This window comes from Salvelinus alpinus, chromosome 28, assembly GCF_045679555.1.
Source record: "Salvelinus alpinus chromosome 28, SLU_Salpinus.1, whole genome shotgun sequence".
NCBI classification, from domain to species: domain Eukaryota; kingdom Metazoa; phylum Chordata; class Actinopteri; order Salmoniformes; family Salmonidae; genus Salvelinus; species Salvelinus alpinus.
In genome coordinates, this window is record NC_092113.1 from 25,659,970 (window position 1) to 25,683,788 (window position 23,819).

Consider the following 23,819-nt stretch of genomic DNA (forward strand, 5'->3'; position numbering starts at 1 on the left):
TTCCTAAAACAATTCTAAACCTTTATTTTCTAACAAGAGTGAAAAACAAAAAGGTAACATTGAAATGAAAAGTTTATACACAAACTCGACCACTGCGTGTCTGCAATATCAATACCAATAATAATAATAACTTGAACCCAGAGACAAAGTAAATTGTGATAGAGTTAAAGTGAAGTGTTACTTTTGTTTGGGAGGGAAGAAAGTTGAGGAGCAGACTGAAAAACAGGACAGAGAATCAAATAATTAGTCTGAGGGGGGAATCATAGAATGAAAACAAATGAAAGAGTCAGTGGTGACAGAGAGAGATAGATTGTGAGAGAGGTACAGATACCTATTTTGGGAAAGTAGCACCAAAAACATGAATGCCTGTTTTTCACACTTCCCAAAATATCCAAAATGGGCTTTATTGAAAATGCAAAGTCCCCTCCAACAGCCCAGCCTTAAACAAGAACCAATACAAAAAAATACAAGTGTTACCATGGTGACCATTGTCACCTAGGATACAATGTCATTCACAACCTTCCAACGAACTGAACTTCAGCTTTAAGTTAGCTTCATGTCCAAAACACCAAGAAAAATGGATCATGAAATAATTCATTCCTCTTCAGTCGGGTCAACAACTGGACCTCCTTGTCTGTCTGTGTGTTCGACAGGCTTGTGTCAAACTAGCATTTAATATAGCTGAGAACACATAGCATATTGACTGACTGAGTAACAGACTGACCTCAGAGAACTGGAGCCCTAATTAAGACCAAGATAACTGCTCTCCTATGACATTGCCAGCTCACACACTCCAAAACACTTTCACAGGGAGGATGGAGGGAGGTAGATAGAGAGAAAGAGGGAGGGGGTGTAAAGTACAGGGCAGAAGAGAGGAATGTGCTGGTATGTTCAAGGGGGATGGAGAATGAGACAGAGGAGTGTAGAATCTAGATGTAGGATCTCAGAAAGAGAATCAGTGTTAGTGTTTGAATGTGATAGGCGGGTGAGCTGTATAGAGGGGGGGGTAGGCAGGGGAGCTGTATAGAGGGGGGGCAGTAGGCAGTGGAGCTGTATAGAGGGGGGGGGGGGCAGTAGGCGGGGGAGCTGTATAGATGGGGGGTAGGCAGGTTAGCTGTATAGAGGGGGGGTAGGCAGGGGAGCTGTATAGAGGGGGGGTAGGCAGGTTAGCTGTATAGAGGGGGGGTAGGCAGGTTAGCTGTATAGAGGGGGGTAGGCAGGGGAGCTGTATAGAGGTGGGGGGGAGCAGTAGGCAGGGGAGCTGTATAGAGAGGGGGTAGGCCGGGGAGCGGCCTGCATTTCTTTCCACAGTTTGACAATGTCTTTCGGCCCAGAATCTGTCCATTCTATCTCTCTCCAAACGTTTGACCATTCTTTACTCCAGAGTTGCATCCATAACCATATCACAAGATCTGAGTGAGAGGGAAAGAGAGAAAGTGAGAGAAGCATGAGTTAAACTGGTTAACCTTTTTTAAAACAGGTATTGTAACTAATGTCTACATTTCTTGAACAAAATTGAGGTGGGCCTAACAGAATATAAACAAAAAGAAGAAAACAAAAAGCGAGGAGGTCAGTTACCTCGGGGTGTGTCTGGATGGGTATGTGAGGGGGTGTGTGGTTGAGGGGACAGGTCTTCTTGCACTCCGAGGCGTCCTGGGACCGGGGTGTTCCCTCCACCCCTGTGACGCCCCTCTGGCTCTTCCTCTTCCTCTTGGAGTCTTTAGCCCGCCCCACACGGCCCACTCCCTTCTGCTCCTGGAGCTCAATCTAAGGACAGGGGTCAGGACAAAAACATGATACACTACATGACCAAAAGTATGTGGATCCCTGTTCGTCGAACATCTCATCCAAAATCATGAGCATTAATATAGAGTTGGTCCCCCATTTGCTGCTATAACAGCCTCCACTCTTCTGGGAAGGCTTTCCACTAGATGTTGGGACTTGCTTCCATTTAGCCACAAGAGCAATAGTGAGGTCGGGCACTGATGTTGGGCGATTAGGCCTGGCCCACAGTCGGCGTTCCAATTAATCCCAAAGGTGTTTGATGGAGTTGAGGTCAGGGCTCTGTGCAGGCCAGTCAAGTTCTTCCACACCAATTTCAACAAACCATTTCTGTATGGACATCGCTTTGTGCATGGGGGCATTGTCATGCTGAAACAGGAAAGGGCCTTCCCCAAACTGTTGCCACAAAGTCGGAAGCACAGAATCGTCTATAATGATACGCTGTATCATTAAGCTTTTCCTTCCCTTCGTCCGAACCATGAAAAACCGCCCCAGACCATTATTCCTCCTCTAAACTTTACAGTTGGCACTATGCATTGGGGCAGGTAGCATTCTCCTGGCATCCGCCAAACCCAGTCGGACTGCCAGATGGTGAAGCGTGATTCATCACTCCAGGGAACACGTTTCCACTGCTCCAGAGTCCAATGGTGGCGAGCTTTACACCACTCAAGCCGACGCTTGGCATTGAGCATGGTGATCTTAGGCTTGTGTGCGGCTGCTCGGCCACGGAAACCCATTTCATGAAGCGAACAGTTCTTGTGGTGATGTTGCTTCCAGAGGCAGTTTGGAACGGTGTTGCAATCGAGGACAGACGATTTGTGTGTGCTACGGGCTTGAGCGATCACGTTCTGTGAGCTTGTGTGACCTACCACTTCGCGGCTGAGCCGTTGTTGCTCCTAGACGTTTCCACTTCACAATAACAGCACTTACAGTTGACGGGCAGACATTTTACGAAATGACTTGTTGGAATGGTGGCATCCTATGACGGTGTCACGTTGAAAGCCACTGAGCTCTTCAGTAAGGCCATTCCACTAGTATCCACATTCCACAAGTATCTTCCCACACTTCATTGTTTTAAAGAAATTGAGCTACTAACTATTACTAAATTGTAAATTTCAACACCACCATAGGAGTTAAGCTAATACAACATACACCGCTAAAGCTAGAGGTTTCCTAGTCTCTCACCAGTATGAGTGTTCTGAGTGTGTGTCTGTGTGGCTCTAAAGCAGCCTGCAGGACTCTGTGGATGGTGCTGGTCTGGTCCAGAGACACCTCCAGCAGGTCTCCCTCTAGCTGTAACTCCTCTAGCTGGGTCCTGGTGGTCAGGGACAGCTCTATCACCGGGCCTTTTAGTGATGGGACCAGCGGTAGCAGAGAGCCCACACCTGGGTGGAGGTAGAGGGATACAGTCAGATACATGGTAAGTGTCTACAGTAAAGGGGTACATTCAGACAGGGAAAAAGTTACATCATGGACTGGAGTTCAAATGTTGTCTACTAACCTGTAACATTGTGGTGAGACTTTACTTTCTTGCTTACGCCGTTTTCACATCCAGCCTGCATGCCGCCATTCATCTCTTTCTTTAGGGTCTTCTTGGGAGAGTTCTCCTCTGTGAGGTCTATCACTCCATCTCCTTCTCCTCCCTCTGAATCTGATAGCACTATCACCGACTCACAGTTCCCTTTCTTCCCATCCTCTTCCTCCCTGTGAGGCTGGTTCTGTTTAAGCTCCTGCAGCCTCTCTAGTGCCCCCTGTATCTCAGGGGTGTCCAGTGCCTCCTTGGCGCGCCCCTGCCAGGTGATGGCCCTCTCTGTGAGACACTGCAGAGCCTCTCCCTCTGGCAGACGGACGGGCAGCCTCTGGAGCGCCACCAGCAGGGCCAGGATGGTCTCCAGACGCGGGCGCCGCGAGCGCTGGCACCGCGGGCACAGGAAGCGTGAGTCCCAGTCCCACCAGCAGAGGGGGTTGGTGGGGAGCCCTGAGGAGGAGGGCAGGAGGGAGGGGAATGGGACACACCCACCGTGGAACCAGTCTTTACACAGGTGGCAGCGCAGCAGAGGGGGGCGTGGCGCCCGGCCACACACACACACTGACTGAGGAGGGGTGCTGCTGCTTGTCGTTGTGTGGTTACTGTCCCCGTTCTCCTTTCCACAGTTCTCAGAGTGGAGGGCTGTGTCTAGCTCCATGGGGTCCTCCCCCCACCTCCCACCTCCATTCTCCTTGTCCTCCCGCTCTGTCTTGATCTCTTTCTCAGCCTTCTTCTCCACACCTGGTTTAGACAGGTTGACCTTCTGGAGCCTCAGCAGAGCCTCTTTCTCCTGGTGCTCTCCCTCTTTAAACGCCATCACCTAGAGGGACAGACACAGATTATGCACTGCCCTGTACTTTTAAGTCATTGTCTCATTTCTTGTCTAGTTGTCGTCTCTGCCTGTTGTTTGTATAAGTCTGAGGCCCTGTTGTAACCCTAACAGAAACTGTTGACAAATCAAGTTGTTTGAATTTGGTTATGACATATTGACACCGGCAATGTTCCCTCAAAATTGTGAAAATTATGTGCAACTTCCACGTGTGTTTACAGTAAACACTGAGGTTGTATCCACTTTAAGTTACAGTTTCAGACAGTGGTTGAGTAGGCTACTGTGGCTATTTGATCATAATGTAGGCCTGCCAGTGACCTACCATCAAAAACAATGTATAGCATAACATTTTAACATGGAAATAGCTGTTCTATCATTCAGCCTACAGTAGCAGCCAATGTCTGGTATTCAATGTAGGCCTACATTCCATGAGATTTGAAAAAAAACATTTAGGGCTTGACATTAACCTGTTTATCCACTTGTCCTTCAGACAAGGAGGTGACTGAAAATGTGTTGCTTGATGCAAGAAACCATTTTACAAAATAAACTCCATTAATATTCCCATACCATTATTACAGAGAACAAGACAAATTATACTACCCTCTGCCTATTGGCTAAATACAACACTTCCCCCTTGAAAGCTCTTTACCGGACTGGCTTTTCAAAGATGTCTAGAAATGTACACGTGCTGTGCTCCTGTAGGAAGCAATCATTCCCCTATTGCTGACTACAAAACTATAACTGGGCTAATAACGCACTAACTAGCAAAGGATATGAACAAAGGTGCACACATGCAGCTCTCGCTTTGATCTCAAAACAAGCACATCTACTCACGACCGCTCATCCTGTAAACACAGTACAGTTGACTCAGATCCATATATAACAAGGGTCTAGTTGCATATAGTCCTACTGCAGCTCTGATTAGTTATGCCAAACAGGTCTGTGTAGAGGGCTGAATTGTGCCTGTCAATGCAATAAAATCCTACTCTCATGGGTTCTGCCTTACTAAATTTGACATACTAAGCCTTGCATAGTTTGTTTTGTTTCGATATGTCGCATTGAAAGTGGCTAATGTTGATTCGATCACAATTCCCACAGTAAAAGGAAACGCTGATAGTGTTAACTAAGGGGAAAAACTCTAGAAAGTTGAAGTTCATCTCGTGCTTCTTTGCGCAGGCTAATATTACTTCTGCGCGGCAGTCCTGGGATGCTGCGCGCCTGTGTGCAGCTTAAAGGGAACATTGGACACTGGTAAATAACACACTAGAACTTGACAGCCATAATGTCTGACTAGGCCAGACTCTATACAGACTCACAATGGCACCAGGGTCTCTCAGGTCCTGAGCAGAGAGGCCCAGAGTGTTGGTATCTGGGTCATCTAATGGATCCGTCTCTTCTCCCCTCTCCTTACGTTTCTCCACACACGGACACAACACCTGCAGCAAGAAAAAGATGTGATGATGCTGTTAGTAAGACCCACACGTTCACAGACAAATTAAAATAAGGGCTAACACTAACAATATTCACATGCACCCAATTCACAGTCAGTCTCTCACTCTTTCTGGTGTTCCCTGAAGTGTTAGTGATTTACATGTGTGGCAAATACCAATCTTTTAACCACTGTAGATAAAGAACTAAAAAAGGCTCACACACACTCCACCCCTGGCCTCTCTGACCTGTAGCAGGCTGTGCTGGCTGCTCTTCTTCAGGAAGGTCTTGGAGGCCTTGTCTCTCCAGGAGTGGGCGCTGGCTACCTGCAGCTCCAGCTGCAACAGCTCCTCCATCCTGACAGGGAGGTCTCTCCCTATCGCCACCAGGCCCTCCAGATCATCCAGACACGGGTAGTGCTCCCCATTCTACAGTACACACACGGGAGAGGAAGAGAAGGGGAGGTTAATGGAGAACAAGCCAGGGTTACATTCAGCAGGGCACAACATTGTGGAACATTCACATGTATTATGTTGAACAAACATGCCTCTGACATTTATAATAAATAATTCACATCCACTGTATTTATGCATTTTCTATCTGCGACATTGCACAACGTTTGCCTATTGAACGTGGTTATAAGGTTATAATAGACAGCAGGAGTTGGTTCTACTTGCCTGGATCTCCTCCAGGTCAGTGACCCAGGCCTTGGCTCGGCTCAGACAGCCCTGGAGAGACAGGATGTTGGGCAGCTTGACTGGGATGAGCTGGGCCTCGTTTACTATGGCCTCCAGGGTGGACAGAGGGTGCTTCTGCCTGCAATCACACCGGGAGAGAGAGGGGACATTAGGAAGAGCAGACAACCTGAGAACTTGAGTGTGTAAGTGAGAGATGAGAGCGAGAGAGATTCAGTATGAGTCATGTGTTCCTCACCGTTGCTCCAGACAGATCTGGGCCTTCTCCTCCCATCGTTCTGCTATAGTCAGGAGCTCCTGAAGCTCTGCCATGGCTGTTTCCACCGAGACGCTCTGGGGCACATTGCAGCCCACCTCCATCAAGTTCCTGAGGACCGCCAGGGTCATCTCACCACCCTCGGGCCCCAGGGTCTGCCGCACCTCGCTCAGCCAGCGGCCCTGCTCCTGCAGCCCCTTGAGGAGCTCACACTCTGGGGTATCGACCGGCAGGCCAGCCCCCTGCTCCAACAGGGCCTGCAGTTGTTCTGGGGGAGCGGAGTCTCGCCGCCAGTCCCTGTCGCTCACTAGAGCCCGGGACTGAGTCTGGAACTCTTCTATTGTACGCAGGACCGCCTGAGAGAGAGGGAATTAAAAAAGGAATGAAAGGAAGTAGGGAAGGAAGAGCGGTGTGGACATTAACAACGTTCCAGCTACAGCATGTTTACTGGTTTCCTCTAGTGGCTCAGATCCAGCTGGTGGATACTGACCTGTACTTCCTCCAGCTGGCTCATCACACATGGCAGGTTCTCCATCTTCTCCACTAGAGCCTTCAGGTCAGCCAGCGTCATCCTCCTGCAAACACATACACAACAGTGTGTGTTACTGTAAGTGTGTCACTGAGCAGTTCAATGCAGTTGTGGGTATGGCAGTGTTAGATAAGATTTAGGTCATGTGAGTGTGTTACCTGGTCTGTGTCTTGTTGAGAAGTTCAGTGCTTGTCTGCTGACAGTTCTGTGTGTCAGTGAGGACGGTGTTGAGTCTCTGGAGCAGCTCGTTGTCAGGGAACTTCTTCTCTGCTGCCTCTGCCTTCAGGACCTCCAGGTCTGTGATGCCTGGAGTTAAAACACAGTCAGTGTCATTACACACCTTTTGGAACATTTGTTATTTTCACCGATCTAACTCACACAATTCTAGAACAGTGTGTTCTACCTTCCTATCTTATGGGTTGTGTCTATGGCATTTCCCACCTATCTTGTTGCCCTCTTCCTGCTCCAGAGCTTCTTTCACTCTGTTGGCCCAGGAATCAAACACCTCGGCTCGCACTTTGAGCCGATGTAACATGGCAAACAGCTCATCCAGAGTGTACCTGTACCTGGTAGGGAGGAGGAAGAGACAGGTGAGGCGCTACTGGTAAACAAACGAAACATGGAGAGAAAGAGAGACTCACGCAGAGACAGTGGGTCAGTAGTACCTGAGGTAGAGCTTGTCTGTGGGGCAGCTACAGAGGTCCTGTGTGTGGTAGAGACAGACGAGGCGTTCAGGGCAGTTGGAACAGGCCAGGGCAGACAGGAAGCAGGTCGTCTTGCAATTATCACACTGCCTCTCGTCATCAGGCAGCAGCTCGAACGCCTCCCTCTCTGCCTCTGTGATGCCCTGAAAGACCACGGCACACAGGGCTTTAGGAAACCACGACACATGCAAGAGCAACACTGTATACAAGATGACAGTCAGTACTATGCAAAATACCACAACATTTGAGAAACTCATAAACCAAACAGACAATATTATGCAAGAAACCACAACAATCAAATTGCCCCCACAAACCAGTCATTTACTGACTGCTGAAGTCAGTGACCAAACCACAGATAGTCCTGTCTTTCACACGCTCAACTTCTAGATTATTAGTCACCCTCACCCTCTCCAGCAGGCCCTTGCGTAGCTTCCTCTCCTCCTGGACGATGATGAACATCTCTCTGTGCGTGGCAGCGGCCAGGTTGAGGTCCAGCTTCTCAGGGCAGGCGGCCATCTTACAGGTCAGCTCCTCGTGAGAGAAAACACAGTACCGCCGCAGACGACGGTAGTGCTCGATACAGGAGCGCCCTGCAGGCAGCTGGGGGAGGGAAGGGAGAGAAACAGACAGAGGGAAACAGAGGGAGAAAGAGAAAACCAGGGAAAGGGAAATTAAAATTAAGAATTTTGAAAACACTACATAAAAACACCCATTGGAATAGAGGCATACCCAATCTGCAGTGCAGAAGTTCACGGCTTCAGCAAAATTATATCCCTGATTGAAGCCGCTGTGGTAAGCCCTGGGGAACGTGATGACAAACTCGCCAGCACACTGGTTGGTGCGTACAACCTGTCAATCAAATGGAAAGGAGGTTATCAGCATGGACAGTTCTCTCAGTATTATCGATCATCACTAGAATATGAAGATGTGTGTGATGTACATGTGTCATTACTCACCGGGACCCCGTGAGACATGAGGATGTTGGGGTTCATAATAGTAACCAGCTGGTGGAGGAGGTCAGGCTGGGACTCAAACAGCTCTGGGGTCAGCTTCTTCATCACCTCCTCTAACCGTTCTGCTGCTACAGAGGGAACCCCGTACCACGTCTTAGGCTCACCCCTGCAGGAGGAGAGGGGGCAGAGAAGGGAACAGCTTTAGTCACACTAACCATATCTATCAGTCAGTACATCTAGAATGTTGTATAAAGATAGTGGACATAAAAGGACAATCTCAACCATCTACAGATGAATTGCCTATTCATTTCTCATGTACGGTTTGTAACATGTCCTGTAGTGTGTGGTAGTTAGTGTCCTATTTACCAGTGCAGGTAGTTGATGGAGTAGCTCCAGTGGTCTTCGATGTGCCAGCAGAAGGCTGAGAAGACCATGCCCACGTACAGCCAGGGCACCTTCATACCAGAGATATCGGCGTTGATGTGGCACAGCACCGACTGCTCCAGCACCGGCATCACATTCAGGTTCCAGCCGCTGCGGGCATAATCCTGCAAACAGAGGACAAGAAGAGGGTCATGTACAGGTAATGGTTTAGAGGAACTGTATATAGTGTTTCATGAAGTAATAGTAAATAACTTTGTAAATCCCTCAATTAGGGGAAACAGAACCATGTAGAGAAACTGGCATATGAAGACCTACAGGAGTGAGATGAGCAGTTGAATTAAGAGACAGAAAGGAAGATCGTTTAGTAGCTAGTTACCGCTTCCTCTTGTGAGAGGTTCTTCTTGCCATTGTTCATGGGGAATCCACTGCCAAACTCTTTAGAGTGGATGTCGGCTCCATACTCCACTGTCACATCTTCCTCTATGCTACTGACCAAGCGCCAGAACTCTTTCTCCACCAGCTCTGTAGGAACCATCTTCACACACCAAGGTTGTTACTAACAAGATAAAAACTCAACCGATTGATCAAAATGAATAACAGTTTCTGTCCACATCAGAGTAAAGCATTTGTCTTTTAGGTTTGTACAGGGCTACGTACATGGACAGGCATATTGAAGTAGTCTGCTTTGTATGTGTCTGCCATCTCCCCAAAACTCTGCAGGGTGTATTCTCTGGTAGCCTGCTCAAAACCGAAGGCCTCCGCTGGTCTTTTACACTCCTACAGGGAAGTAGAGGGAGGCAGACATGAGGGCATTGAAGAGATGTATTGGACAGAGGCAAAGAAAATAATTACCATAAATACAGATGAATATAATGCTAAGTTTATTCCCAGTGATTTTCCTAACTGGTTTACTTAAGTGATAATGCCCTCGAAGCCAGTGTTTGAAGGATATATTGGCACGTGTCAATATATGCTCCAAAACACCAGCAAAAAGGGCATTATGACTTTTTTTACAACGGGTTACCAACATATTAAAATAATGATAAACATATTTTTAATTAAAAACATTATTTTGATTCATTTAATTAATACTATTTCATCATTCCACAAGATATAGTCCCGACACAAATCTAGGGTTGCTACCCAAGCCGGCTGGTCATTCGGTTGCACGCGGCCCAGTCGTTCAATCTTTTTGTTCTGCATCTATGGATGCGACCCAGTCGTTCGTTCTAAATTTTGTATTGTCATACTGGCTGGCAACATTCTATCCCTTGCCTGCTAGCTGGCCAACTACAGCTAACTTCGTCACGTCAAACAGTGCAGCCAGAAAAACAACAAAGTAGCTGCATTTGCATAAGCTGTTTTCTAGTGACATTTACTTGGATAAATCCTAAAAAAAAGAAATGGGAGAATGTCTAGATGCTTTTTATACTGAAGATTAAGTTTATAAATGTTCTGGCTGATGAGACAGTGGATTGAGCAGTGAGATGGAACAGAGTAAAAAGGCATTTCAACGTAAGATTTAGCCGGTGGTAACTTGTGGAATAGACACCGGATGGAATGCGGTTTTAACCAATCAACATCCAGGATTAGACCCACCCGTTATATAAACTTCAAGCCTGTGTTTGATTTTGTGTTACAATTTTATAAATCACTATTTGTTCGTTCGACATAGTGAGATTGTGTCTTAAATTAATTATGTGACGAATTGTGGTGAAAATGATTTCTTGCGCAATTGTCAATAGAATAACCATGGTAAATGTAGGTACATTTACAGTCAAGAAATGTCATGTCGTGTGGTCCTAAAATCAATAGTCTTCATTTGTGCGCTAGTGACTGGTGCTTAGCAGCCAATTAACAAATAAAAATGATCTTATTCATATCTTCATATAACCTAACCTGCCCAGTCTCCACTTTATCAGCAAACTTGTCTAAACAGCATGCACACAAAAAACAGATTGTGCAAGTTCCCCATTTATCGCAACAGTTTGAGACAAAACTATCGGTAGAGTGGAAAACGCAAGTACATAAAATATACGCACAAAAGTGTTTATGTGCACTACGTCATCACACACAGACTTTTATTTACAACAAAGTCAGCCTGAAGGAAACACCTCTGGTGGGGATATTTTTGTATGCAGATTTTAAAATATTCACATAAAAATCTGTCGCAAATTGGATGGAAACCTAGCAACTGACTCCCCAGGTTAAAATAGACTGTGGCTGGCTGCACCCACATAGAATTATGTTTGTTTGACACAACAGGATGCTGTGGGTCTCCATGACTCTCTCTCACCTCAGCCACACATTTGGGGCAGCGCCAGTTGCCCTTGGGGGCTTCAGTGAGGGGGGGCAGCAGACAGAAGGTGTGGTAGTTGTCGTCACAACCGTCACACAGCAGGAGCTTCTCATCCTCGTCGCCACGGCCACACATCCGACACACAAACGAATCCACCTTATCAGAAAACAGAACAGATTAGTGAGATGGAATTTAAGTTCTCCATTTAAATTGACAGTAAAAAGCATGAATTGACTTACACCCAGTTGTTGGAAAGTTGCTAACTAACGGAATAGTAAATTTAAATGTTTTATCCATTAAATTATTGGGCGCATATACAGTGAGTATACCAAACATTAAGAACACCTTCCTAATATTGAGTGGTAAACCCCCCCTCGCCACACACCCCGTGTAGTGTTCAACGATCTTCGTTTTTCCATTTAAATTTCCATCCTTATGATTAGATTATCTATAACATCTGATTTAGGATCAGATAATAGAGGGCTGGATTCCCAGACACAGAATCTCCAGTGATCACGCTCCTTAGTACAGGATTAGTCTTAATCCGTTTCTGGGCAACCGGCCCATAAGGGTGAATTGAAGCTAGGCCACTTACAAACTGGGGGTTGCTGAGGTTACGTCTTAACCTCATGGTCATCTTGGTGCAGGGCCCATCACCGTTAGGGTCCTCTTGGTCCTTTTCGTCATGTCTGTCTCCACCATCATCATCTTCCTCTTTTTTCACTTTATTCTTGACCGTGACATCAGAAGGAGGCGGTGGCGTGGGGGTGGCTGTGCTGGAGTCTCCCTCTTTGACCTCTCCTGGTTCCTCCTTGTCCTGGACAGCAGCAACTGCATCACGGACAGTCACAGTCTGAGGCAGCTCTTCTGGAAGGAGACCAGCAGTAACCTTACCCAGCATTCAACACAGACTGACTTGATAAGAGACTGCATCTGAAATTGCACCGTATTCTACTTTTTTCAGACACACCCAGTGGTGAGGGAGGGGGGTGAGTTGTGTTACCTTTCTTGGGGATACTCTTATTCCTGGGAACCAGTCCTAGCCCCATCATCTTAGGCCCTGCCCCATAGATCTGTAGTTTCTTCAGCTCAGGGTTCTTCTCTATGTCCTCCTCCGTGGGGTCAGGCTAGGGGACAGAGGTTAAAGGTCAGTAAGGAGATGTGGAGGTAGCAACTCCAATACACTCAACTATACTGAGACGGAATGGAGAAGCAGAAGGGTCACAGAATGAGGAGAGAGTGAGGATGAGGGAGAATATCAGCAACTGAAGTACTAGAGGAGAGGACTGGCTAAGAGAGTAGAAACACTCCCAGTACATCTGTGACAATTGAGAGTTATTAAACAAAGGTAAAGACCCACCACTCTGTTATAGCAAAAGCAACAAAACACACACCTACACACACTTAGCAACAAAGGAAACTAATTTGGGGAACCAACATACAAGTTTTAACTGAGCTAAACAGTGGTTGAGTGAACATTTTAAAATAAAAAACACCAACAAAACGGTTGTGAGGTGTCCTCGGCCTCAGATCCTAAATCTGTAAAATTGTGTTTCTAACTTCTGAAGGGGCAATGCTTGAGGGCATGAATGTAAAAAGCTTCTTTTGCATATTCCAAATATTTGACTTACTACCAAATTAAACTGTCTAACAGGGTTCTTGCCAAACACAACCTACCGGTTTTTAACTGAGTTGTGCACTCTAATAGAACACATGCAGTCACAATAGCACTGCAGCAGACCGGAGAATGAAAGCGTAAACAGTCAACAGCAACGCAATGATGCACAGAGACCTAGCAGTAAAGCCACCCAAGAAAAGTACAAATGAGAGCGAGAGCAAGAGATCGAGAGAGAGAGAGAGAGAGAGAGAGAGAGAGAGAAAGATCAACACTGATTTCACAAACAAGGACAGGTGAGACCGCTTAATGCTGATGCATTTACACAGGCTGTTGCCAGGAACAAACAGTCTGAGTGGGTGTGTGAGTGGAATAAGGGCTAAACACAGATAAAGCTTGATGCCAGGCTGATGAATGGTGACGTTTGTTAATAATTATAAAGGGAGAGCAAAGGGCGCCTGGCACAAAATTAAGGTCGAGAGACAGAGGGTTTGTTTCTAAAGAAACAGAGCCAGCTAGAGAGATGGGGCGAGAAGAGAGGAGGAAGGAGCGAGAGCGGGCAGGCACATTGCACTCAAGAGAGACAGTACCGATGGAGAGATGTGTTGAGAGCCAGTAGTGAGAGGGTGGGAGGCAGAATCCTCTGGACCCTGCATGGGGAGACAACAGCAACAATGGACTGAGACAGGAGGAGGAAAAAGAGGAGCTGAGGAGAAAGAAATGTCATTGAAGGGAACAGGGCAGAGTGGAAAAAAGGCATATGGAGAGAGATGGATATATCAAATATATAGGCCTAGGCGTGGGACAACAATGTGCTAGCCAAATATAGTTGTGCTTTTATTGATAACGTCACAAGCACTTTTTGATCTGTATATAACTGAGCACTCAGAACGCACAGCACACGGAGTTCAATAATTAGAGCAGCAAATGAAAACAAGTACAGGATAAATACAGGTAGCTACAATGTTCAAGGGTAGGTGTGACAAAATTAACAACCAGTGGGGGGGGGGGCAACAAACAGAGACAGGAGAAAGAGAGACAGGTATAGAGCAGACCTACCCCACTATTAAATTAGTCAAAACAGGAACATTTTACATCTGGCTAGAAATTAATGAGGAAATTATCTCAGAGAAAAATGTCCTCGTGTGCTACCCTTATAGAATCCCCATACTTTAACAATGACAGCTTCTCCAACCTAGAGGGGGAGATCAACAATTTCCAGGCTTAAGGACATGTACTAGTCTGTGGCAACCTAAATGCCTAGAACTGGACAAGAACCTGACACCCTCAGCACACAGGGAGACAAACACCCACCTGGAGTTGACAGCATTCCCTCCCCCATATGCCCCCCTAGGCACAACTACAACAACATAACCAACAAAAACGGGTCATAACTCCTGCAGCTTTGCCAGACACCATAGTAGTCCCCTAGTCCATTGTCAATGGTAGGCTTCGAGGTGACTAGTATGGTAGGTACACCTATAGCTCATCTCTTGGCAGTAGTACTGCAGACTACTTTAGCACTGACCTCAACCCAGACTATCGAGCATTTAGTCAGTCCAGAGACACCCCTATCAGATCACAGCAAAATCACTCTAGTTGAACAGAGCTATGCTGAAATCATGAGGCATCAAAGCCAAAGGAACTGAATAATATTCAGAAATGTTATCGAAGGAAGGAAAATAGTGTGGAAATTTACCAAAAAACTATTAGGCAACAAATTCTAGACAATTTCCTGGACAAAAGGTTTCACTGAAATAGTGAAGGAGTGGAAGAGCTGGAACACAGATTAAATTCATTTGTATTAATGACTAATTTGGCCTATTGACATTTAAAATAGATTATGTTATGAATACGACAACATACACTACATGACCAAAGGTATGTGGACACCTGCTTGTAATATGGAGTTGGTCCCCCCTTTGCTGCTATAACAGCCTCCACTCTTCTGGGAAGGCTTTCCACTAGATGGAACATTGCAGCGAGGGCTTCCATTCAGCCAGAAGAGCATTAGAGAGGTCTGGCACTGATGTTGGGCGATTAGGCCTGGTTCGGAGTCGGTGTCCCAATTTATCCCAAAGTGTTCGATGGGATTGAGGTCAGGGCTCTGTGCAGGCCAGTCAAGTTCTTCCACACCAATCTCAACAAATCGGTTTTGTATGGACCTTACTTTGTGCACGCAAGCATTGTCATGCTGAAACAGGAAAGAGACTTCCCCAAACTGTTGCCACAAAGTTGGAAGCACAGATTCGTCTAGAATGTCACTGTACGCTGTATCGTTAAGATTTCCCTTCGCCTAGCCCGAACCATGAAAAAACAGCCCCGGACCATTATTTCTCCCCCACAAAACTTTTCGGTTGGCCCTATGCATTGGGGCAGGTAGTGTTCTTCTGGCATCCGCCAAACCCAGATTCGTCCATCAAACTACCAGATGGTGAAGCGTGATTCATCCCTCCAGAGAACGCGTTTCCGCTGCTCCAGAGTCCAAGGCGGCGTGCTTTACACCACTCAAGCCGACGCTTGGCATTGAGCATGGTGATCTTAGGCTTGTGTGCGGCTGCTCGGCCATGGAAACCCATTTCATGAAGCTCCCGACAAACAGTTATTGTGATGATGTTGGTTCCAGAGGCAGTTTGGAACGCTGTAGTGAGTGGACTGACAATTTTTTACACGCTATGTGCTTCAGCACTCGATGGTTCTGTTCTGTGAGCTTGTGCGGCCTTCCACTTCGAGGTTGAGCTGTTGTTGCTCCTAGACGTTTCCACTTCACAATAACAGCACTTACAGTTGACTGGGGCAGCTCTAGCAGGGCAGATATTTGACAAACTGACTTTTTGGAAAGATGCCACCCTATGACAATGCCACGTTGAAAGTCACTGAGCTTTTGAGTAAGGTCATTCAAATGGCAATGTTTGTTTATGGAGATTGCATGGCTGTGTGCTTGATTTTATACACCGGTCAGCAACGGTTTTGTGGCTGAAATAGTAGAATCCACTGATGTGAAGGTGTGTCTCCACACACACACACAAAAAAGTATCTGCAAAATGAAAAGTGAGGTGTTTATTGCCAAAAGAAGAGACAGGTATAATTATACTGAACAAAAATACAAATGCAACAATACATTTATCGGGCCTTATTCTATGGATTTCACATGATTGGGAATACAGATTTGCATCCGTTGGTCAGATACCTTAAAAAAAACGGGCAACAGGATCTCGCGATAAAACGCAATTGTGTTCGCTGTCCATAGTTTATGCCTGCCCATTCCATAACCCCACCAAGGGGCACTCTGTTCAAAACACGCACCCACACAACGCCATACACAGGGTCTGCGGTTGTGAGGCCAGTTGGATGTACTGCAAAATTCTCTAAAAACAAATTTGGAGACGGCTTATGGTAGAGAACTGAACATTCAATTATCTGGAAAAAGCACTGGTGGACATTCGTGCAGTTAGCATGCCATTGCATAATCCCTCCAAACTTGACACCTGTGGCATTGTGTTATGACAAAACCACACATTTTAGAGTGGCCTTTTATTGTCCCCAGCACAAGGTGCACCTGTGTAATGACCATGCTGTTTAATCAGCTTCTTGATATGCCACACCTGTCCGGTGGATTATCTTGGCAAAGGAGCAATGCTCACTAACAGATGTAAATAAATGTGCACACAATTTGAGAGAAATAAGCTTTTTGTGCATTTGGAAAATGTCTGGGATCTTTTATTTCAGCTCAATAAACATGGGACCAACACTTACATGTTGCGTTTATATTTTTGTTTAGTGTACATGATTATATGGGCGTATGATACAAGTTTATCTCCATGACTACTATTCAAGTACTAACAAATTCCATCACTGATAGTCTACATAGATAATAACATCTACGAATGTAACATGATTTGTGTTAATGGCAGGTGTTGTTCTCCCCAAGGTATTACACTGACAGCTCTGTAATAACCAGAGTAGAGCACTATTTTTTTTTTCACTTCCAGTTCTCAGAAGGCAGCACATCAACCAATGAATAGATTTGGCTATTTAGAGATTATGGTTGTTGATTATTCAGTGGTGGAATGTGTGCTTACATGAATGATCAACACGATCATGGCAATGGGTAAAAAAGAACCAACTTCTGTTAAGATCTGTGAAAAAAGATTTTAAATAGCACACACAAAGGTTGACAGTGTTAAAAGGGAATATATTAAGTCATTGTGGACTGTGTGCCCGTAACTCACGTCTGGCTGGAGGCGATTGGCTCGGCGTCCGTAGCTGCTCATCTTGGAAGGCTGGACAGACTGGCGTAAGGGGATGGAGTGGGGCTTGTATTCTCTATCCACCTCTTCTCCATCATATAGCTTTGGCTTAGTCTGCTACACAGACAAATACTGGGGTTAAACCCTGTTCCACATTCATGACTATGGATGGACACCATTTATTAACAGCGCAACTGGCTTAACAAATAATGAATGGAAGTCATGTAGGTCAATGCATGTCAAATTCTATTTGATAGATCATAAGTTGATAGATCGCTTGTGTAAGCGCAAAAGAGCAGGAGCAAAGTGGGTGAGTGTAGCATTACCGGCAGGCTGGCCCCAGCATGAAACACCTCAAAGGGGTAGACAATCCTCTCGTAGTGTGAGCGCAGGAGGGAGCCAATGTTCCTGCCAGTTGGGTAGCCAAGCTTCTGGGCCACACGAGCCCAACGCCGCTCCTTACTGACTATATCAAACCCTCCCTCCTCTATCACAACCTACAGCACAAAATAATAAAGTAAGTGTACAGTCAGCTCAGTTTTACTGGCTTAAGTACAGTTGGAGAGTGTTCGCAATAGTAAGATCACAATTTTGAAAAGAATCTGTCTTTTTTTTGGTTATACTGAAGTAAGACATGCAACAGGGGGTTTATTGAGAAATGACATGAGTCAGTCAGCTCCAGCACCTTGGACAGGCTGAAAAGGTCCAAGATACGCCTCTCGATGTTTGGGATCTTGAGGGAGGATCCCTGGATCTCCCAGAACTTGGCAATCCGGTCCAAGTAGTTCAGCTTGACTCGGGTCTCCGCCTGAGGAGAGGGGGGGGGGGTCAGGTGTTAATATGATTAGATGGAGTGAAAACAAAAATGTAATCTTTGAGTCAACCAGAACAACTGACTTCTAGAACAGTTATTCAATATCAAGACTCAACCATTCAGTGATACAACATTGGATGGAGAGAGACAAACCTCTAGCTCATTGAGTCTCTGTATACGGGGTGTGAAGCGGAAGCTATCCACCTCCACAGCAAAGGGTGGCTGCCAGTCCTGTAGGGGAAAGGGAACCCTTTGATCAATGTCTGACAAGTGTTAACATCAAACATTCTGTTTCCTGCAATCTCAAGCGTTTGCTCAGCTTGTAAGAGAGAAAGAAGACATTACTTTTGTTGTGTGGTGGACACAAATAAGTGAGACTACATCATATTGGTTACGGTTGGAGGAAAACAACCGCATTCAACTCTACAGGTTTCAATGGGTTAAATGATAGATGCGTATCAGTAAACACTTACAGCAGGAGGACGAATCTTGCAGATTCCAGACTTCTCTGCAATTGGACGTATCTTGGCAATATAGCCCAGGGGATCCTGAAACTCCTCCCATGACGGCTCGAACACTGGGCACTCAGGAGGCGGCACAAAGTCTTCCCCCTCCATCGCCCTGGCAACAGGTAAGGCCAAGAATCAGCATGTCAAGTCAACACACAGTGAAGCAACTTACTTAGCAACTGTCTTAAGTGCTAATCAGAGTCCAAAGCGCGTACGTGACCGCACAGCAGTGTTCTAGAAAATTGGATGGTTGGTTTTCCTACTTTTGGAATTCTCTGCGCGGTTCAAGGAATTTCTCCATCTGTCACCACATTCAAATGATTAGAGGACGCGTACGCAGAGACACGTTTGTTGGGGATTTTGGGAAGGTGTGCAGTTGGGCTATGCGTTTCCCACAGACGGTGGTCTCAGAGCCGTGTAGCTGTGTCACAATGTGCCGCCAGACTCCCTGCGTCTGTGGGCTCTGAATTACGCTTTACCCCATCACCCAAATCTAAGATTGCTTATGTAATATTTGTAAACATTAAAATCTATCATAAAAATATATTTTTGCAACTTCCAATCCAGTCAATAGGGGACAAGAAACATGTTGAGACAAGTTCAAAATTAGGCTAAGGGTCAAACAATCACATGGTCTTTTTCCCTTGGGATTACCCATTATTAAAAAGTTCATAAGTACAGTTCCATAAACAGAACATCATATAATCTAGTAAAACTGCATTTAGACATGCAGTCCAATTATTTTTCCCACTAATTGGTATTTTGACCAATCACAACAGATATTTTCATGTAACTTTTCAGAGCTGATCTGATTGGTCAAAAGACAAATTAGTGACAAAAAGACCAGAATTGGGCTGCCTGTCTAAAACTATGACATCAAAAACCCAAACCTGTTGTTAACCCAATATGGGGGAGGAGTTCTATGTAACTGGTCACCCCTCCCCCTACGTTACAGCCACAACAAATAAAGCACTTCTTACATGATGCCATTCGTGTCATGGATACGTCTCATAAGATGCATCAAGAGGTCAAATTGGTGTTCGGTCATCAATAGAAAATAACACACTTACTAACAAATAATGGTGATATGAAAAAGTTAGTCCTACAGTTTGGGATGGGTTTTGTTTACTACAATTGATTTCACAAGAACTGAGGTATGTTATCTGGGAAGGCCTCCTACATTTCCTGTCAATAGAAAATAATGATAGACATTTGAGGAAGCTTAGTACTCAAATGTTGGGATAGATTCTCAAATTGTAAAGTCCCTAACCTCAACATACAGACGTCACAGGAGTTAAGGCTAAATTACTCAAATGGAAGGCCTGATTGCATCCATCCACTTAACATCCAAGTTAGGTAACAAATTAATGTTGTCATTGTCAAACAACAAAATATGGGCCATTTGGCACATACATAGGTCCTTGGTGACGAGATAGGAAAATCCCAAGGAGTTTAGGATTTTTAGCAGTTTAACTAGTTAGTAAGATGTATATCTAACGTTATTAGACTACCTATATAGACTTACATCATATTAGATAGCTGGTACTTGGACAGCAACTCTTCCTGACACGTTCAGCGTGGTCAAAGACGAAATAATAGATTCAGATGTCACCAATAATGGGCCGTTAAGGTGTCTTGAAAGTCTATTGTCCAGCACTGGGTCACGATTAGGGTGGCTGAAGCGAACGGTCGTTATGGCCTCCACTTTTCAGTCCACCCCAGGCAGCACCTCCGGTCTCGGATATCACTGCAAATTGGCGTGGAAGTTTAACTTGACATATTGGTTACTTCTGTTTTGGACGTGTCCCAAGCCAGATGTGAATTGCTTAATTTTATATCAAAAGATTGCGGACAATCCCGTAGACACTTCCTTCTCCTGAGACTATCCTCCTTACTTTGTTGTTGTTTAGCTAGCTGTCGTTGGTTAGCTAGCAAGCTAGGTCCAGTTAGCTCACGTAAAGTTGGCCGTTTTCAGCCTCGCTTCCCCCATAGACCCAGTTCTATTGATGTAGAAGTGTAAAGATTATCCACTTCAAAGACTCGTTTGCTTGTACAACGAGTGACTGTGAGAATTACGTCCCCATCAAATCAATTTGTGACCAATTTCGCTATCCCCCGTTCATCCGATCCGTGTTAGACGCCATCTTAGTTTCATCATTGCCTAAGCACAACCTTAAATCTCTCAACTACTGACTACGACAGATTAGTTATTTGAGCGGAAGAGAGGGTAGGAATTAATCCCTCCACATTCGCTCGTTTATAGAAAGTAGTTCATAGACGCATTTTCTCTTATCTTGACCTATTTCACCAATTATGATGCCTAATTGTATCACCAGTATACGTATGGCTACATACAATTAGTATATAGTTTAAAACGTGTGCCAATATTCAATGAATAAGAATGGCAGCAGACGGTACTGCAAATTAATTCAGATGTGGAGGATGGCAGAGTTGCATGATGCATGCACGCAGGTACGTGACACAGAGTAATATACCTACTAGCACCTCTTGCTATCAAAACGCCGTTGACGGTGATGATGATCGATTACTTTTTTATATCTGATAGGATACTTTTTTATCATTGGTGATCTGCTTAATGTTGGGAATTGTTTGCCTGATAAAATTAAGCATAAATGAAGGACATTTTTCCTTTCCTGTTTACCTCACACATTTACACGACTGGATGAGTGAGCCATGCCTATTATAATCTAGTTTTAAACTGAAGTCATAAATCAGCACCTACTTAATTGTTTTTATTTAACTAGGCAAAGTCGGTTAAGAACAGATTCTTATTTGTGACAGCCTACCTGGAACAGTGGGTTAACTGCCTTGTTCATGGACAGAATGACAGATGTTTACCTTGTCAGCTCTGGGATTCGATCCTGCAACCTTTCGGTTACTGGCCAAACGCTGTAACCACAATGCTACCTGCCTCCCCATAATAGGATTTAGGCTGGTGTTGGAGACTTTAAAAAAATGAAGTACAAAGAAAAAGCTATGGTGTCCAGTCCTAGGGACCTCATTCAGTATCACACCCACAACCAGTCTCAGGAATAATACCTGTTCCAAGAACATCACGTCTCAGGGACATCATGATCATGGGTGGCAGAAATTGAGTTTAGCCACTAGACGGTGCTGTTGATTACATTGTAAAACAGGGTATAGAAAGCCCAATGATAGAGCTGTGTTCATCATCCATCACATTTGCAGTCAAGAAGACGTCAATAAAAGACAGAAGATCGCTTCACTGCAAGGACACTTTTTAATATGTCAGAAGCAATAAATATTCACATCTCAATTCTCTATTCTTTCAGTTTACACTTACTACATACACAAATTAAATTCTTAGGATCATACTTGTTGTATGTTTAAAATAATATCAATTAGTGCTCTGACATACAAACATTTCAGTTCTTCAATTTATTATCTAACCTTCAGTCTAAAATAAAAAATAATTCAATCAGACCAAAGTCCCCCTGCTCCTCTTTCTTTCTCACACACGCAGGCATGCACGCTCACACGCGCACACGCACACACCTTAACAACAAAATGGAAATATTTATTTCCAAAGTTATTAAGTATTTGTACTATAATATGTACATTCATGTTTATACAGTACAATCCATTCAATAAGTGCAGATATATTCATGCAAGAGGGGTCACAAAGGTACAATACAGAGGAAATTAGACAGGAAATAGCCAACACAAAGCTTCAACATTAACCACCCCTAAAACCTCTTATTTTCCCTGACTACACATACTCTTATTCTGGATTTTAAAGTTAATCTGTCTCTTAGTTTTAACAAGTATATTCTAACATTTCTAACTACATCTTATCATCCTAAAATGTAATTATTTCCTTTTGTCCCTTCCTTTGTCCCTTCTTCAACCTAGCATTGTTCTAACACAGTGCAATAGAAGGACAGAGAGAGGAGGTTAAAAAGGGGGTCGACAGAGATGATAGAGGAGAAGATGAGCAAACTTGTTTGATCTAATGACAAGCACATTCAGTAAGGTTGCTGGAGTGAAGGCTATTTGGGTGGTGGTGAGTTCTCTGAGGACTGGGAAGGGGGTATGGGAGTAGTGTTTTTAAAATAATGCGTGTTCACCACGTGTTCAAAATCACAAAACTGCATTACAAAGCGTGCTTGTTCAAAGACATAAACTGTCCAAACACATGCCATGTGAGAAACTCTCAACAAGACCTGATGCTTGTAAGCGAGTCTCCTGATAATAGAGAGAACATAAATGTCAGGGTCACCAATTAAATGAGGGTCATTGTACATGACCAGGTCAAAGGTCAAAGCCCTTAAGAGGATATTTCGAAGGGGTCTGGAAAGAGTTGATTCAAAACACATACGACTACATAAACATAATTTAAAATGGTCCCCTATCTGTTAAGGTGAATTTAGACTCCAATGACCCCATTTTTAGACACTGTGCCACTGCAAGTTCAGAAAAAAGGGAGGGAGATAGAGAGGATACACAACTATGTTATAACAAAAATAGTCATAAATATGAACTAATATTTTCAACAATCAATAATAATAACTGATAATAGAAGTTATCGATGGCAATCATCATAGAGAACAAAAAGAACACCCTCGTTACATATCAAAAGTATGAGGGAATTAATACATGTATATATATCCTCTGTATAATCATTTATAATCAAACATCTAATCAATCAATCAATTATTTATATATAATTCATCACTGGATCAAAACAGTTATGTTATTAGACAATATTCATCATACTCATAGTAAGTATATACAGTGGGGAGAACAAGTATTTGATACACTGCCGATTTTGCAGGTTTTCCTACTTACAAAGCGTGTAGAGGTCTGTAATTTTTATCATAGGTACACTTCAACTATGAGAGACGGAATCTAAAACAAAAATCCAGAAAATCACATTGTATGATTTTTAAGTAATTAATTTGCATTTTATTGCATGACATAAGTATTTGATACATCAGAAAAGCAGAACTTAATATTTGGTACAGAAACCTTTGTTTGCAATTACAGAGATCATACGTTTCCTGTAGTTCTTGACTAGGTTTGCACACACTGCAGCAGGGATTTTGGCCCACTCCTCCATACAGACCTTCTCCAGATCCTTCAGGTTTCGGGGCTGTCGCTGGGCAATACGGAGTTTCAGCTCCCTCCAAAGATTTTCTATTGGGTTCAGGTCTGGAGACTGGCTAGGCCACTCCAGGACCTTGAGATGCTTCTTACGGAGCC

General features: G+C 44.5%; 1 protein-coding gene across 9 annotated transcripts; it reads right to left on the reverse strand.

Moving 5' to 3' along the window:
• LOC139557499 (lysine-specific demethylase 5C-like) lies at positions 1 to 21,039 on the reverse strand. 9 transcript variants are annotated; one of them, XM_071372414.1, is made up of 30 exons: positions 20,471 to 20,814; positions 20,101 to 20,322; positions 18,540 to 18,687; positions 18,220 to 18,297; positions 17,938 to 18,060; positions 17,579 to 17,749; positions 17,235 to 17,369; positions 17,085 to 17,141; positions 13,593 to 13,652; positions 12,391 to 12,514; positions 11,983 to 12,254; positions 11,385 to 11,543; positions 9,746 to 9,865; positions 9,465 to 9,623; positions 9,071 to 9,252; positions 8,708 to 8,870; positions 8,481 to 8,600; positions 8,157 to 8,351; positions 7,713 to 7,894; positions 7,489 to 7,613; positions 7,206 to 7,353; positions 7,009 to 7,093; positions 6,501 to 6,874; positions 6,245 to 6,383; positions 5,816 to 5,995; positions 5,456 to 5,575; positions 3,284 to 4,130; positions 2,968 to 3,167; positions 1,579 to 1,767; positions 1 to 1,412 (listed from the first exon to the last, which is right to left on the reverse strand). In XM_071372414.1, the coding sequence occupies exons 2-30, from the start codon at positions 20,103 to 20,105 to the stop codon at positions 1,404 to 1,406; spliced, it is 4,869 nt and encodes a 1,622-aa protein (XP_071228515.1). In that variant the 5' UTR covers positions 20,106 to 20,322; positions 20,471 to 20,814; the 3' UTR covers positions 1 to 1,403. The 9 variants fall into 9 exon arrangements, with proteins under 9 accessions (XP_071228515.1, XP_071228516.1, XP_071228517.1 ...); XM_071372415.1 differs by having other exon boundaries at positions 17,235 to 17,366; positions 20,101 to 20,815; XM_071372416.1 differs by having other exon boundaries at positions 11,983 to 12,251; positions 20,101 to 20,815.
• Between the last annotated feature and the right edge of the window lie 2,780 nt (positions 21,040 to 23,819).